The 16,323-nt window shown below is 62.7% G+C and overlaps 1 protein-coding gene across 1 annotated transcript; it reads left to right on the forward strand.

Moving 5' to 3' along the window:
• Positions 1 to 924: 924 nt before the first annotated feature.
• Positions 925 to 11,371, forward strand: PNPLA5 (patatin like phospholipase domain containing 5). Its single transcript, XM_036420250.2, has 9 exons — positions 925 to 1,119; positions 1,732 to 1,964; positions 2,415 to 2,480; positions 2,724 to 2,933; positions 3,950 to 4,010; positions 5,971 to 6,156; positions 7,811 to 7,943; positions 10,130 to 10,246; positions 10,575 to 11,371. Exons 1-9 carry the CDS (start codon positions 927 to 929, stop codon positions 10,660 to 10,662), a joined length of 1,287 nt encoding a protein of 428 aa, XP_036276143.1. The 5' UTR covers positions 925 to 926; the 3' UTR covers positions 10,663 to 11,371.
• The last annotated feature ends 4,952 nt before the right edge of the window (positions 11,372 to 16,323 follow it).

Here is a 16,323-nt window from a genome sequence, read left to right on the forward strand (position 1 = left end):
CGGGCTGGGGTGCAGCTCTGCTCCCCGCTTCCCAGCCGCGTCCCCTCCCCTTCGCTTGAGGCCCTGGGAACATGTCCTCGGTTTTGCTCTGCTCTTTCCCTCATTCTCCTTCCCTCCCCACCCCCCATACAGACTCCAATATATGGGCCGTGAGCCTTCCCAGCCCTCCTCCCGGAGGTCAGTGTGCTGTGTAGAGAAACGCAGGCCTGCTCCCGCAGATTCACAGAAGAGGCTTCACACACTCGGCCTCCGGCCTTTGGCCCCTCAGCACCCAGGCTGACCGGCGCGGCCCGCCCACTGTGGGTGCTCCCTCACCCATGGGGGCTGGAGGGAGGGAGTCCTGAGACCCAGCACCGGCCGCTCCCGGCCCGCCCCTGTCACCTGGGAACACAGGGGACCTCTCTTTGGGTGCTCCATGTCCCGCTGCCCCAGGCACAGGATGCGGGCAATGCTCTTGGAGGCCTTCCCTGCTGTGCCAGCCAGCTGGACGTGGGCACCCAGGCCCGACGCGCACGGCGTTGCGAAGGCGACACGGAGGAGCGAGGAGCGCTTGGCCCAGTGGAGCCCGCGGGGCCGCCCCCGGCCGCCCGGGGCAGCGGTGCTTGCGGGGCGGAGGTCAGGCCGCAGCTGGTCCCCTTTCCCGGGCGCAGCCGCCGGGGACCTGGGCCGCGATCCCGTGACCCGGTGCGGGGCCGGCTGCGGGGGCGGCGCCCCTGGAGGAGGGGGTGTCCCAGCCCGGGCCTCATTGGCTGGGGCGCCGGGACCAGCCCAGGACCGGTCACCAGCCCAGGACCGGCCCAGGGGCGGCCCCCGCGGAGCTCACATCTGGCGGCCCGGCCGCCGCACAGACCCGCGCACTCCTCCTCCGGCGCCCGACACCGGCCCCGGCCCCGGCCCCGGCCCCCCACTCGGACCGCGCCGCCGCCATGAGCTGCTTCGAGGAGGAGGGCGGCTGGAGCCTGTCCTTCAGCGGCGCCGCCTTCCTGGGCCTCTACCACGTGGGCGCCACGCAATGCCTGCGGGAGCGCGCCCCGCGCCTCCTCCGGGGCGCCCGCCGCATCTACGGCTCCTCCGTGGGCGCGCTCAACGCCGTCTGCGTCGTCATGGGCCAGTCCGTCGGTGCGTCTGGGAGGGGGCCCCGGGGTCTCCCAGCCTCCCCGAAGCTGACCCGGATGGAGGGGAGCAGGGGCGGAGGGAGGGGTGTCCCAGGGTCCGGGCGTCCTGCCCAGCGGTCCCTCCGACCAGCGGCCCCTCCGCCCAGCGCGCTCGCTCCGGGGTGATCCTTCTGAGAACCTGGGCACGGGGACCAGGGCTCCCCTTTCCACAGGGGCGGGGTGCCAGGCTCAGAGCCGGGAGGATGCTCTCAGGGTCCCTCTGTCCAAAAGGTGGGACTGAGCGTCTGAACGCAGGGCGGGGCACAGACATTCTGAGCTGAAGAGGGGCACTCCCTGGCGCCCAGGAGGGAAGCCAGCCTTCCAGCTGGCATGGCGGGCGCCCAGTGGCTCAGGCCCTGTCCTCCCAACCCCCCCCCCCCCATGGCTCAGGCTCTGCCCCCCCCACCCCCCCATGGCTCAGGCCCTGTCCCCCCCACCCCCCCCATGGCTCAGGCCCTGTCCCCGTCCCCCCCCCATGGCTCAGGCCCTGTCCTCCCAACACCCCCCCCCCCATGGCTCAGGCCCTGTCCCCCCCACCCCCCCCCCCCCATGGCTCAAGCTCTGTCCCCGCCGGCAGAGTTTTGCTGCGTCCAGCTGCTGGGCCTGGCCAAGCAGGTGGAGCAGCTGAGCCTGGGCGTGTTCCACCCCGCCTTCTCGCCCATCGAGCACATCCGGCGGCAGCTGCAGTCCTTCCTGCCCCCGGACATCCACGTCCTGGCCTCCCGGCAGCTGGGCATCTCCCTGACCCGCTGGCCCGACGGCCACAACGTCATCATCACGGACTTCAACTCCCGGGATGAGGTCATCCAGGTGAGCGGGCGGGGCCCCAGGCGGGGGGCCTCGGGCAGGGGGCCCCGGGCGGGGGGACAGGTGGGGGGACGCCCGCTCCTACCGCAGTGGCTTCATTGGAACCGTTGTCCAAGGATCGCATGTGGAGTGACATCCCTGGCTTCTCAGCCGGAGCGGAGGGGGAGTGGTGCTCCACCCGCCCGTCTGTCCTCCCACAGAGCTCCCAGCAGCAGCCCTGGGGGAAGGGCCTGCTCAGCAGCGAGAGGGCGGACTCTGAGCCGGGCCTGTCCTGCGTTCACGTCCCTTAACTTTGAGGATGAGGCTGGGACGCCCCTGCCCCCTCTCCCCCTTCTTTCCCTGGGACCCCGGGCCAATGACACCACCAGGGGGCTGTCCCGGGGTGGGACGGTGCCCGGAGCTGCTCTGAGGAGCATGAGCACCGTGTGTGTCCGCCGGTTCTTGTCTCCCCAGGCCTTGATCTGCTCCCTGTACATCCCTTTCTACTGTGGGGTGATCCCCCCCGAATTCAGAGGGGAGGTAAGTGGCCGAGGGCCCGCCCTGCGCTCTCCGCCCCAGGCACCTGCCGGGGAGAGCTGCGGCTGGAGGAGGGGTGCTTCTGCGTGCCAGCCTCGCCCCTGCTCCTGGGGTGCTCAGAGAGGGTCCTCCAGAGCACCCCGAGCTATCAGACCTGGTGCCGCGGCGGGTGCTCCTGGCGGCGGGTGCTCCTGGCATGTGGCCGCAGGGGCGTCCTGAGGGCAGCACTGCCGGCCCCCATTGCAGCGCTACATTGACGGGGCTCTGAGCAACAACCTGCCGTTCGCGGACTGCCCCCGCACCGTCACCGTGTCGCCCTTCACCGGGACGGTGGACATCTGCCCCCCCAGCGCCTCTGCCAATATACAGGAGCTGAACGCCTTCAACGCCAGCCTCCAGATCTCCACCCGGAACCTCCTCCTGGGCTTCCTCTGCCTCGCCTCGCCCAGCTCCGAGGTAGGCAGGCCCTGGCGCCAGCCTGGCAGCGGTGAGAGCCTCGGCCCTGCTCGAGGGCCCTGTGCGGGGCTCCGTGCCCCCGACCCTCCCCCCAGAGCCTCAGTCAAGGTCTCGAACCCACAGCCAGAAGCGCCCCCTGAGCGGGTGTGGTGTTAGACTGGCTCCCCTGGTCAGGCTCTGGGTGAAGGCACCGCTATCATCTCCGCTTCTCAGGAAAGGACACCGCAGCTCAGAGAGGTTAAGTGACTTGTTTGAAGTCACACAGCCCAGAAGCTGCAAAGCCAGGTTTCAGATCCTCAGCCAGCGCCCCATGCTTCGTCCTGCTGCCCCAGACTGTGGCCAGGTTGACCAGCTGTGAGGAGGCGAGGCGCACGCTCAGGAACAGACAGCCAGCAGACCCACTTTTCTGCCTTTGCCCCTCAGTATTTCTGGAAAATAGGTGGCTTGACCTCCAACAGGTTTTCATCATAAGGTGTCCCCCACCCAACCAGCCGGCCCTCCGCTGCTCTCCACAGGCTCGGGGTTGGGTAGGGCTCCGTGGCGGGACACAGGGCGTTTTCTCTGACCCTCCAGAGGGGGGCGGGCATCTCAGCCCGGGTCACAGGCAAGGCCACGAGCGCTCAGGAAGGTCGTGTGGCCGTCCTGAGGTCACCCAGCGAGCGGAGGCGGGGCCTGAGGGGCCTCTTCCCCGTCGTGGGGCTCTGACCGAGCTGCTGGGCACGGCCCCAGGGTTCCTCCGCCTCTCAGGCCGGTCCTGGCGATGCAGACCAAAGGCATCCATCCTCCCCTGACTGACGGCACCAGGCACCAGCCCGCCATCCTGGGGCCAGAGAGGGGAGGGCCGGAGCAGGAGCCGCAGCAGGAGAGGGAGTGAGGTCCCAGCTTCCCCCTGCCCAGCACTGAGCCCAGGGGAGAGCGGCTGGGATCACTCCAGTCGAAGACAAGTCTCCAGCCTGAGGCCATCGGCTGGAGGGTGTCTGGGCCCCCCCATCCCACCCTGACCTGTGTGTTGGCAGGTGTTGACCCACTACTGCAGACAAGGCTATCTGGACGCCCTGAGGTTCCTGGAGAGACGCGGTAGGTGCCAGCCTGTGCCAGCCTGTGCCGCGCCCCCTAAGCCAAGGGCGAGCCTAAGAGGGGGTGGCTGAAGGCGTAGGACAGACAGACAAGAGAAGGAAGCTGGGTTGCGGTGGGACGCTGCTTCCTGAGAGACAGCGCCCGCGCCCACAAGCCGTGGCTGTATTTTATGGCCGATGCCACGAGGCAAAGGAGGGGCGTGGTCAGACGTTTATAACATTCTCTGGGGCTTCAATCCTCCTCAACTACACGCACCTGAGCTCTGCCACGCAGGCAGGGGCCCGTGTTCGGACCACAGGGGCAAGCTGACAACCACAGCTGCTGGCCATCCCGGTGCTGGGGGCTCTGCCCTCCAGGCTGGGACCTGCACGTGGCCGGGAGGACTGTGCCCTCTCAGGAGCCCGGGGCTGGACCTGTCCAAATGCTGTGGCCTCGCACCACACTAGCCACTGCAGTAGCTGAGACCAGGCCCCTGTGAGCCCGGACGGATGCTGCCTCTGGGCATGGGAGGTTTTCTGGGTCTTGGCTCACTCTCTCCTCGGCATCTGCTCTGTGTGTGGCTGAGCCGGGTGCGGGGGGCCCAGAGAGGAATGCCACATGTGTCCGCTCTTGAGCTGCCCACGGCCTGGTTCAGGGGGACAGACCCAGAGGGGGACGTCTCCCCAGGGAGACAGGGGTGCTCAGCGCTGAGGGAGCCGAGAGGAGGCACCTGACCCAGCCTGGGGCTGGAGTGGGCACGGAGGGCTTCCTGGAGGCGGGGGCATGTAAGCTGGGTTTTGTCTAGTCGGGGAGATGACGGGGAGGCTGGAGACAGAAAGGAAGAGACATTCTACTCAGATCTCACTCAGGGAGGAGGCGAGCAGGAGCAAAGGAACAGGCCAGCACCTTGAGGGACCTCCACTTAGTGTGGCTGCAGGAATGTGTGTGTGTGTGTGTGTGTGTGTGTGTGTGTACATGGGGCTGTGTGTGTGTGTGTGTACATGGGGCAGTGTGTGTGTGTGTGTGTGTGTGTGTACATGGGGCAGTGTGTGTGTGTGTGTGTACATGGGGCAGTGTGTGTGTGTGTGTACATGGGGCAGTGTGTATGTGTGTGTGTGTATACATGGGGCAGTGTGTGTGTGTGTGTGTGTGTGTGTGTACATGGGGCAGTGTGTGGGCCAGAGGGGGCTTGGATGTGGTCCCACAGGGCAGTGCTCTTCAGAGTGCTAGAGCGGAGGTTCGAACCCAGGTTGTCTGGCCCCCAAACCCACGTCCTCGCTCCCCCACACCGCGGCCCCAAACACACGGCCGTGAGGAGGTTTGCTGAGCACCTACCTCCCCGGGACCCGGGCTAGAGCCCGGTCCCCCCCAGTTCTCAGGAGCCTCACAGCGCAGGCCTTCATTCCCCCCCCCCCCCCCCCAGGGAGGGAAGCCGAGGCCCGAGCGTCAGGTCACAGAGCTGACGGGGGTAAGGCGGGATTTGAACCCCGGACCGGGTCTCCAGGGTCTGAGCTCCGATGAACCACCGGAAAGTGAATGAGAAAAAGTCAAAAAGGAAAAGAGGGCCGAGACCGGTTTGGCTCAATGGGTAGAGCGTCGGCTTGGGGACCGAAGGGACCCGGGTTTGATTCCGGTCAAGGGCATGTACCTTGGTTGCGGGCACATCCCCAGTAAGGGGTGTGCAAGAGGCAGCTGATCGATGACTCTCTCTCATCGATGTTTCTAGCTCTCTATCCCTCTCCTTCCTCTCTGTACAAAATCAATAAAATATATTTTTAAAAAAAAAAGGAAAAGAGGGAGAAGCAAGAAGCAGCGCAGACCTGGGGTGGTGTCTCGGTGAGCCGAGTCCCTCCGCGGCAGGCGCGGCCTCACCGCAGGGTTCGGCCTGAGAGGTGCCGGCAGGGGCGGCGGCGTGGCGAGCCGGGAGCCCGGGTCCCGGGCAGGCTCTGTGTGACCACCACACCCCGCCCCTCCCCGCCAGGTCTCACCCAGGAGCCGGTGCTGTGGACGCTGGTGTCAAAGGAGCCCCCGGCCCCAGCCCCCGGGACCCAGGACACTGGCCAAAGCCGAGGCCAGAGGGCGGGCCTGTCGCTCAACTGGGCAGTGCCCCACGTGCTGGTCAAGGACGTGCCCAACTTCGACCAGCTGTCGCCGGAGCTGGAGGCCGGTACTGCCCGTTCCGACCTGCCCGCCCCCAGGCGCCGGCACCCAGGGCCGCCCTGCGGGGGGCCTGGGCCCTGGGCGCTCCGGTCTGGAAGAGGGAGGGATCTGAGCTCCTGCTAAGTGCCAGGGGTGTCCGGGCTCTTCCGTGTGGTGTCACTCGCTTCTCACTACCCCCGCGGGCCTGCGTGGGGCTTCCTCACCCCGTCTCAGGGATGAGGAAAAAGCTCAGGGCGGGGAAGGGACTCACAAGGCCACAGAGCTGGCAGCCGGGGGATTTGAACCAAGTCTGTGCCTGAGAAAGCCAGGCCCTTGCCCGCTGCCTGGGGGGAGGAAAGGCAGGAGGTACTGAGAGGCACGGGGGTGGGCACATACAGAGAATCTAGACTCATTCCATCATCTCAGCAACCCTCTGAGGACGGCACCGAGTCGTTCCCATTGTACCAAACTGGAAACCACAACACAGAGCAGTTAAGTGACTTGCCCAAGGTCACACAGCCAGCGAATGGCAGAACCAGGAGTCCTGCTTGGTGACCTCGAAGTCCGAGTTGCAATCACAGGTGTCCCGCAGATAGCTGCAAAGGTGCTGGTGGGGTGGGTTAGCATCTAAATGAGACACGGGGGGAGCTAGCCAGGCAAAGGGAGGGGAGAAAGGGTCCAGGCAGAGGGGACAGAGTGTGCAAATGTCCTGGGGTCGTGTGGCAGGGAGAGCAGCTGGGGGCCCCCCGTGGCTGTAACCGTAGTTGAGGGGCCAGGAAGCAGAGATGAGCTGTCAGAGGCTGGGAAGGTTGGGTATGTGGCCTCGAGGGGAGAGATGGGGCCACTGAGGGGTGTACTGAGGGGCAGCCCCCTCCCTCGTCTCAGAGTTCATTGCTACTCTGAACTCCAGTCATTATTGCCCAGGATCCATGACTGACGGATGCATCGCTCTGCATTGCTCCGTCATTGTTAGCTTGGAGGACAGGCTGAGAGGCAGGCTGGGAGGAAAGATGAGGGTGGTGAGGCCAGAGCAGGGCCCGTGGGGAGGGGCGGGCGAGGGGAGGAGGGAGGAGGGACCACGCAGGGCAAGCAGAAATGGGCTCTAATGTGTGCTGAGCCTTGGGTAGGAGCTTGGGCGTCTGCAACCCTGGCCCCGTCCCTGGCCACACGGGGGCACCTCTTCGATGGGGCTGTTCGGGGCTTGGTGAACGTGACCCTCCCAGCGTCTGCGGCTAAAAGCACCGGCCAGAGCAGGTTGGGGGCAGGTGGCGGTGCCATGGTCCGGCCCAGCCGGTGCAGGCCCCTTCCACCCGGTCAGTTAAGGGGACAGAGGGCTGGGAAAGTGTCGTCCCGGCCAGCTGCAGTCCCCGCTGTGGTTAGGGGCACCGCTGCCCACTGTTACGGAGGGAGGTGAGGCGTGAGCATCTGCTCCCGCCGGGCGGCCGCCGCAGGCTTCCCAGAGAGACACCGGGAGCGGGGTCCACCCCGGCCCTGCCACTGCCCTTCTCACTCTGGGCCTCGGTCTCCTCTGCTGGGACGGTGATGGGCACCCGCTGAGGGCCTGGCGCCTGCGGGCTCCCAGCGGGGGCTGATCCGTTCCTCGCTCTGCGGGTGGGGTGGGCGCCCCCTGCGGGCTGCAGGGTGGAGAGGGGCCGGTGGGCACGCTCCCGCTTCTCTTGCAGCCCTGAGGAAGGCGAACAGGAGCGACCCCAGGCCCTGGGCCCGCTTCCGCCAGTCCGGACCCGGGAAGGCGCTGGCCTACCTGCTGCTGCCCTGCACACTGCCCTTCGAGTTCGTCTACTTCCAGGGCAGGAGGTGAGGCTGGGCGGGGCTGTGGTGGAGCCCAGCGCCCGGGCAGGAAGGGCGGCCGGCACAGCAGGTGTCGGCTGAGGGACCCAGAGGGCTCTCGGGGCTGGTTCGGAGGCTGTAGCTGCTGCGGACCAGCCGGGGCCTCCTGGCTGGTGCCCTGGCCGCTCCCGTCTGTAGGACCTGGGTCCCATCGGTCAGAGCCTCAGAGACCATGTGCTATTTTAAAAAACAACTTTAGGGGCTGGATTGGCTCAGCTTTGCTGTGTGGCCGGGGCCAGGTCTCTTAACCTCTCTGGCCTCGGATTCCTTGCCTGGCAGCTGGCTGTGGCTAAGCCCCTCTACTCACTCTAACTCTGCTGACTGACGGAGCGCTCTGTGCTGTTCGTTTATTCTAGCAAGAGTCAGCCAGGGTTTGGCAGGGGCCCCGCCCCGGCTGGGGGCTAGGGGGCAGCGCCAACCCAGGCCCTGGCCTGGGAGCCTGGGGGCACAGGTCACACACGCTCATGTGTCAGCACTGCTCTGCCCGGAGGTGCCTAGGGGCTACACTGGCTGTGAGCCGGGCTGGCTTACACCAGGGGCTGCCTGGCCATGGAAGGGAGAGAGGGATGGAGACATCGGTGAGGAGAGAGGAACACTGTTCGGCTGCCCCCTGCACGCCCCACACTGGGGTGGAGCCGGAACCCAGGCATGTGTCCTGACCCGGAATCAAACTGTGACCTCCTGGCTCATAGGTTGATGCTCAACCACTGAGCCACACTGGCCTGGCTAGAGGAGATAACTTTTGAGCTATAATCTGAAAGACGAATAAGAATCCACTAAGCCAGTGGTCGGCAAACTCATTAGTCCACAGAGCCAAATATCAGCAGTGCAACGTTTGACCTTTCTTCAGAGAGCCACGTTTTTTAAACATAAACGTCTTCTAACGCCACTTCTTCCAAACAGACTCGCCCAGGCCGTGGTATTTTGTGGAAGAGCCACACTCAAGGGGCCAAAGAGCCGCGTGTGGCTCGCGAGCCGCAGTTTGCCGACCACGGCACTAAGCAAAGAGGGACGGGAAAAGCATTTCAGATGGATGGAACAGCATGGGCAACGGTCGGGGGCACGAGGGGCCCAGTGTCCCGGGAGAGCTGCATTTCAGAGGCTCCCTCTTCCCGGAAGAAGGCCTGTAGCCGCGGCCTAGGTCTCTGTCCTGCTCCACGTGGCGATAATGATGGGGCCAGTCCCGCCACTGAAATGGCTGGTGACCAGAGCTGGGAGAGGGCCTTCCGCTGGCCGCTCCGCCTTGTGCTGAGCCGTGAGACTCAGACCCCAGGTTGAAATTAAACCGGATAAAGGCAAATTCCCGCCTTTCCCGTTAAAAAGGAGAATCCAGCTAGGAGCACTGCTGGGGAGGCCTGCCAGGCCACGGGGGCAGGCCTGCTGGTGCTTCTGTCCGCTGCACCAGGTGTGACCATAGAGGCGGGGGGCCGGAGCCAGGAAGGTGCCAGCCGGCTTCCGTGCTGCTTGTCCCACAGCCCTGGGCCAGTCTGCCGGTCGAGGCCTGATCCTGAGGCCCCTCTGAGGGCCAGGCGGGGAGGGCAGTCCAGGGAAGGTGCCGGCAACGCGCTTTCTCCGCCACAGCCATACGCCCAGCCCTCTGCCTGGCTGCTGGGCCGAGAGCGCATGCAGGGGTGCGGAGGGGGGAGCTGGCCTGGGGAGAGGCAAGAGGAAGGGCTGGAGACGGTAGGGGGGTGGGGATGAGGGTTGGGGGGGAGGCTAGGAACTGCAGGTGAGGCGACTGTCCGTATTCGGCAGGTGAGAAAGCTGAGGCGGAGAGGTTCCCCGCCCCGCCCAGGGCACACAGCTGAGAAGCAGTGGGGCTGGGTTACACCCCAAGCCAGCCTGCCCCCCAAACCCTGCTCCGTCCCCCTGCCCTTTCTACTCGTGCTGTGGAGTGCACTCTCAGCGCCTGGTCGCCCACCGAGTGAGGAGGCCATTCCGTGTCAATCCCGGCCCCTCACTCCTGCAGGTGCCCTGCGAGGCTGAGCTGCGCCTGGTGGAACCCGTGCCCCTGGCTGCTCCTCACCCCAGCCCTTTCCTGCAGGCCTGGCGCCGTGGGCGCGGGGATCCCGGCTCCCCTCCGCCCGTGGGGAGGGGAGGGTGGGCTCAGCTGGGCCGATGCTCAGGTGAAGCTGTTGCTGCCCCTCCTCCAGGCTGGCCCTGTGGCTGCCAGACATGCCCGCTGACCTGTGGTGGATGCAGGGCGAGCTGAGGCGCGCGGCCCTCTGGGCGTGCTCCAGGATGAGGGACCAGCTCCTCGAACGGCTCAGGTGAGGCGCAGCCCGGTGGGCAGAGCCACGCAGCAGTCCTGGGGTGGGGGGTCACCCGCTGCTCCCCTGACCCTGGGCAGGCAGTCCACACTGCCCTGGGCCCGGCCAGCCTGCTGGACCCTGGGGGTTCGCCATGCCCCCTGGAACCTTCCATCACTCCGAGCTCAGCCAGACAGGGGCTTGGCTCGGTCCTTCCTTCCTCATCGCGGGACTTGGGGGAGGAGTGGCCGGGCTCACAGGGGCCAGGCTTCCCCTCATGGCATCCCCCAGCCCTTCCCCCACCCCTGGCTCTGACCACTGCCCTCACTGGCTTCCTCTTCCTCTGCAGCTCACCTGTCGCCAGCCCCCTCCCACCAGAGGCAGCTCCTGCCAAGGACTCGGCCCAGAAGCCCATGCCCCCTGCCCCTCGGGACTGAGGGGCATCAGGCGGGGCCTGCCCGTGACTGGCCTCTCTCGGTCTGTCATGGCCCTTGTCCTGGGGACCCACATCCCGTCCTGAGTGAGGCCAGGTTCTGACTTAACCTCCGGAGCTCAGAGCCTTGCCCCTGGCCCGGAGGACCGCGTGGTACTGTCTATGTACCCTCTTCCTCTCAGGCTCCTGTCCCGGGTGGTGTGTGTGGGGGGGTGGCCCTCAGGAGCCAGAGGGAACCTGCCAGCCCCCTGGAGCCCCTCCTCCCCGGAGCCGGCTCCCTGGGGCTCCTCTTCCTGGGGAGGGGCCCAGCCTGTCACTGTGTCCTAGCCACCGTGTGCCTGGGCCGCCTGCCCGTCTCATCGGAGGAGAAAGGAAGCAGGATGACGCACACCTGGGCTCTGGCCTGCCCCTCCAGGGCCAGTGGTGGGGCTGCTGCGGAGAAGGGTGGGTCGGGCGCCCGGCAGGGCCCCTGGCAGTGAGCTGAGCGCTTTACGAGGCGCGGAAGATGCCACCCCTGAGGTGGGGAGCAGATGGAGAGATGGGGCTGTGCTGCCCTCAGATCCTTTCTCTGAGTTCTCTGTCCTGCCAGCCCCCGGGCGTGACCCCCATGGCCGGCTCACTCCTCAGCTCACTTCCTCCTGGGCCCACCCAGCGAGAGCCCAGAGAGGGGAGGGGAGAGGAGAGAGGTTAAAGGGATTAAAACCTTTTCGGAATCCCAGCTGTACATGCCTCTTTGGGGTGCCCACTGGCGGCCCCTGTGACACCAGGCAAGTTCTTTCCTCATCCCGCTCCTCATTTCCCGTCTTTAAAACCAGGGGTTGGACTGGCTGGTTTGCACAGGCCTCCAGCTCTCCCCCGAGCCCCTCACACAGACAGAACCCGCGGTCAGGTGCAGGAGAGGTGCTTCCGGGAGGAAAGGGGTTCTGGTGGGGTCTTTTCGGAAGCCTAGAATGTGGGCTGGCAGATAGTCATTCCGGGAGAGGGCGCCAAAGCAGCTGGGTGACCGCAGTGAGTTACACTGACGAGGAAGCCGAGGCTCAGAGGGGCCAAGGCCTTGTCCCAGGCTGCACTGCCGGTCGGTGGTGGAGATGCCACTCAGGCTCAGGTCTGGGGACGCAGAGTGACTCCGCTCAGGACTCTTCTGCAGAGGTCCCAGTGTAACTGACCTTGACCTGCACCTGTCGGAGCAGGAGTGTGGTTGGAGCCTGTCCTTCATGGGCACAGGTGTCCTCAGGGACCACCCTGTGGGTGTGAGCATCTGCCCTGGTCAGCACCCAGTGCCTCGGACTTGCTTGACGCTATCTGTGGCAAGCAGATTGGTATGTGCCAATCTGTGGCCGTGGTCACATGATGCTAGGGGGGCAACCTGTGTCCCAGCACTAAGTACTGATGACCTTAGGCGTCCCCAGGCAGGTACCCCAACACTGCTGAGCGTTGCATCTCACCCATACATCTGGTTGTGTACACTGACCACATGTGTGGTGATGTTAAGGGGTAGCCATTACTTTTTAGTTGTGTTAATGTATTGGGCATATGTTTTCACGTGGTTATTATCCTCTAAAGATCATCCTATATAATAAAGAGGTATTATGCAAATTGACCACTACTCCAACACACAAGATGGCCCCCCCATGTGAAAACAAGATGGCTGGCAGGGGAGGGCAGTTAGGGGCAACCAGGCTGGCAAGGGAGGGCAGTTAGGGGTGACCAGGCCAGCAGGGGAGGGCAGTTAGGGGCAATCAGGCTGGCAGGGGAGCAGTTAGGCATCTATTAGGCTGGCAGGCAGAAGTGATTAGGGAAATCAGGCAGGCAGGCAGGCAGGTGAGCGGTTGGGAGCCAGCAGTCCTGGACTTTGAGAGGGATTCCAGATTGGAGAAGATGCAGGCTGGGCTGAGGGACACCCTCCTCCCCTGCACAAATGGCACTGAGCCTCTAGTGCTGAAATAGTTATAAATTAAATGACACTATGCATGAGGTTTTCTTCAAAAGAATCCTGTGCGGGGAGGTGAGTGAGAGTTGATGAAACATGAATTGCTAGCACCTGGCACTGGGTGACTAGTACATAGAAGTTCATTACACTATTCTCTGATTTTATGAGTTTGATGTGTCTATAATAAATAAGGAATTACCTTAAAACATGGATAGTACATACAAACAGGAAACTATGCATCAAGATAGCACATAAAACTAAGCAAAAGCAGGGCAACCAGCCGTCGTGGATTCTAGGAATCACAGATGAGGAGAGGCGGTGGGACCTGGGGAGCTGTCCAGTTCAGCACCGCGGACAGCGACCCGCGGCCGCCTTCCCGCCCAGCCTTCCCGCCGCCGCCGCCTCAGCTGCCTTAGGGATGTCAGAGGGAGGGGACTTCCGGGCCACTTTATCAGGAAAAGGCGTTCAGGACCGAGGCTCTCTGGCCTCTCCCACAGCCCAGAGATGGAGCGTGCACACCAGCGGGCAGACCAGGCCTTGGTGGGCAGCTCTGTTTCATAAGAAGCTTCTGTTCCCTGCCCTTAAGGATATCAGTCAAAAAACAAGCCATCGTATAGGTGTGTGCCTATTTGGGGGGTCTCTATTCTGTTCCATTTAAGTATATGCCTTTGCTTATGCCCATCTCACACTGTCTTGATTTATAGCTTTCCTATATAGCTTTTAGAAGAAGCTGGTTAATTTTTAAAAGTAAAATTTTTATTGATTTCAGAGATGAAGAGAGAGAGAGAAACATCAAGGGTGGGAGAGAATCATTGGTCGGCGGCCTCCTGCACACCCCACACTGGGGATCCAGCCTACAACCTGGGCACGTGCCCTGACCAGGAATTGAGCATTAATCTCCTGGTTCATAAGTGGATGCTCGACCACTGAGCCACACTGGCCGGGCACAGCTTGTTAATTTGTACAAAAGAGCCCATTGGGGTGTTGCTTGGGATTGCAGAGACTCTACAGAGGAATCTGAGGAGACTCCTAACACTGGGTCCCCGTGCAAGATTAAAGTGTAGGCCTTCTTCTCTCATCGATGTTTCTAACTCTGACTCCCTTCCTCTCTGTAAAAAATCAATAAAATATATAAAAAATAAAAATAAACAAAATGTAGCCCTTCTTGTTCAAAAAGCAGGGAACATGCGGTTCAAGGTGCTAATATAATGCCCACAATCCCCCAAACCGTCAACGTGTTTACTGTCTGCTCTGGGTAGTTCACGTCCCTCCCTCCAACACTGCACCCCTCACAGGGCACCTGCGGACCCTCACAAGAGTCTGGGGGACAAGCCCCTGACCCTGAGAGCTGCCCATTGGCTGCCCCTCTCCTCCTGTCAGCGGTGGGACCCACACATCACGCCCTGGCTGGGAGCGGAACTCCCCTCCCCACAAGCCTGCCGTCCCAAGGGTACTGCAACCTCCACGCCAGACAAATGGGCACCTGAACTGGGGGTGGGACAGAGGCTCACTCTGGCTGATTCACCCACCAAATGCCCTGGGCGCTGCCAGGCTAGGACAACCATGACAACGAGTCGGAGATGCCATGGGGAGTGAGCATTCTTCTCAGGCCCCTGGCCCGTGGGGAGGGGCGAGGAGAGAGGCTGGGCAGGGCTGGGGTGCTGGAGGACAGAGGAGCGGGCAATCAGGAACTTGTCCCGAGAAGGCGGCAGTGGGTGGACCCACTCCTGCTCCGAGGCTCCAGATCCTCAGCACGTGCTCCATCACCCCGTCAGACTGCACGCATAGAGCACAGGTCAAATATTAATAAAACGATTGCAATTTAAAGATGGGACCACAGAGCATTAAGCCCACGTGCAGGGCCCTCTGGGCATGTCCATGAGGCAGGCCCTGTCTGTGCATCTATGGACTGGTTTCTGCCTCTATCCATCACCGCATGTATATCGTCTGGACACCTACTCTATGTGCACTCTGTCTAAGTCATCACGTAACCACCACAGAGCAAGCTAACGTCCCCACCTCCACGGAGGGCACTCCCTGTTTTTTCCCACTCAGCTCTCTCCCTCGGACCCGCATTAAGCCCTTTCCTGGCCTTTATCATCGTAGATTCGTGTTGCTTATCTTTGAACTATACGTGAATGGGATCATAGGACATGTCGCCTTTTGTATTTGGCTTCTTTTACTCGTCATTAAAAAAAAACACATATTTTTTTATTGATTTCAGAGAGGAAGGGAGAGAGATAGAAATATCAGTGACGAAAGAGAACCATTGATCAGCTGCCTCCTGCACGCCCCCCATTGGGGGATGGACCCACAGCCGGACATGTGCCCTGACCAGGAACAGAACCCTGACCTCCGGGTTCACAGGTGGACGCTCACCACGGACCCCTGCTGACCGGGCATCTTCATCATTCTGATTGCAAAGCTCACCTGTGCTGTATGTGCCAGTGACTCTTCATATCGTTAAAAACATTGTGTGGTAAGCATCCCGTTGTATGAATACGTCACCGTTCAGCCATCCTACTGCTGAGAGATGTTTGTTTCCAGTTTTTGTCTAATATGTGCAAATTGTTCCTAACTTGGCCTTGCAAGCTGCCACTGTGTCCTTTTGACAGACCCTTATCACTTTTAAAAACACTTTCTTTCTTTTTTTTCTTTTTGGCCCAACAAGATGTTTTAGGTTCATCTCATACTCTTTGCCCAGCCCTGGGACTGACCTTTTCTTCAGGAAACCCGCTTCCTTCTGGGGGGAGGGGAGTATTGGAAACCAAGGAGATCTGGGCGCTGGGTGTGCCTGGTGTGATGAACCTCAGTGCCAAGGGCCTTGTGAGCAAAGAGAAGAAATAGTTTTAAAAATAATAAACTCATATCAATACCTCAGGTTCCAGTTCAATACCACATGGCTCTTCCTTGCCTCTTCCGCAGTGAGAACCCCCACCTGGAGCATCAGCATTCACTCACGCGAGAACAAAGATATATAGATATAGATATAGATGATATAGATATAGATAGAGATAGAGATAGAGATAGAGACAGAGAGAGTCAATGATTGGATGAGGGTTCGTACTAAAACCTCTTTAGAATTGTTCTCAAGTTGCTCCCTGCTTACGAAGCGCCTTATTAAAAGCAGACTTGGGTGCTGTCTGGAGAGGGTCCTTTTGGGTCTGCCATTGGTCCTGGAAAGCTGCAGTCCCCTCCCCCCCCGCCCCGCCCCCCGCCCTAGGATCTCTCATCGCACAGTCTACCTGAGAGTGTCCTGGTTATTCACAAATGTAAGCCCGAAGGGCGCACAGGTCAGACGCTTCTGAATGCGCATGGAAGGAATGAAGTTCCTTCAGGCCTCTTCTGGCCGCAGCATCTCCTGAGCCGGGCTGGGCGCTGCGGATGAGGCCTCAGGGGCCGCGAATGGAGGCGTGACGGAGGGATGCGGACTGGGGTGCGCAGGGGTCCCCCGCGGCCCTCCTTGGCGGTGGGTGCCAGCTGCCAGGTGAGGGCGGGGCGGGCCCTGAGGCCTCAGACGTCACGTCTGCGGAGGGCGGGGCCATGACGTCATACAGGCGGGGCGCAGGCCGGCGCGGTGGGTGCGGCGGCGCCGTGACGTCACGCCTGCGGCGGCGGGCGTGGGCGCGGTGCGGCGGCGGCAACGGGCAGCGGGCAGCGGGCGGCGGCAGCGGGCACCGGGCAGCGGGCAGCGGGCGGCGGCAGCGGGCACCGGGCAGCGGGCACCGGGCAGCG

This window comes from Pipistrellus kuhlii, unplaced genomic scaffold (genome assembly GCF_014108245.1).
Source record: "Pipistrellus kuhlii isolate mPipKuh1 unplaced genomic scaffold, mPipKuh1.p scaffold_m20_p_64, whole genome shotgun sequence".
In the NCBI taxonomy this organism is placed as follows: Eukaryota; Metazoa; Chordata; class Mammalia; order Chiroptera; family Vespertilionidae; genus Pipistrellus; species Pipistrellus kuhlii.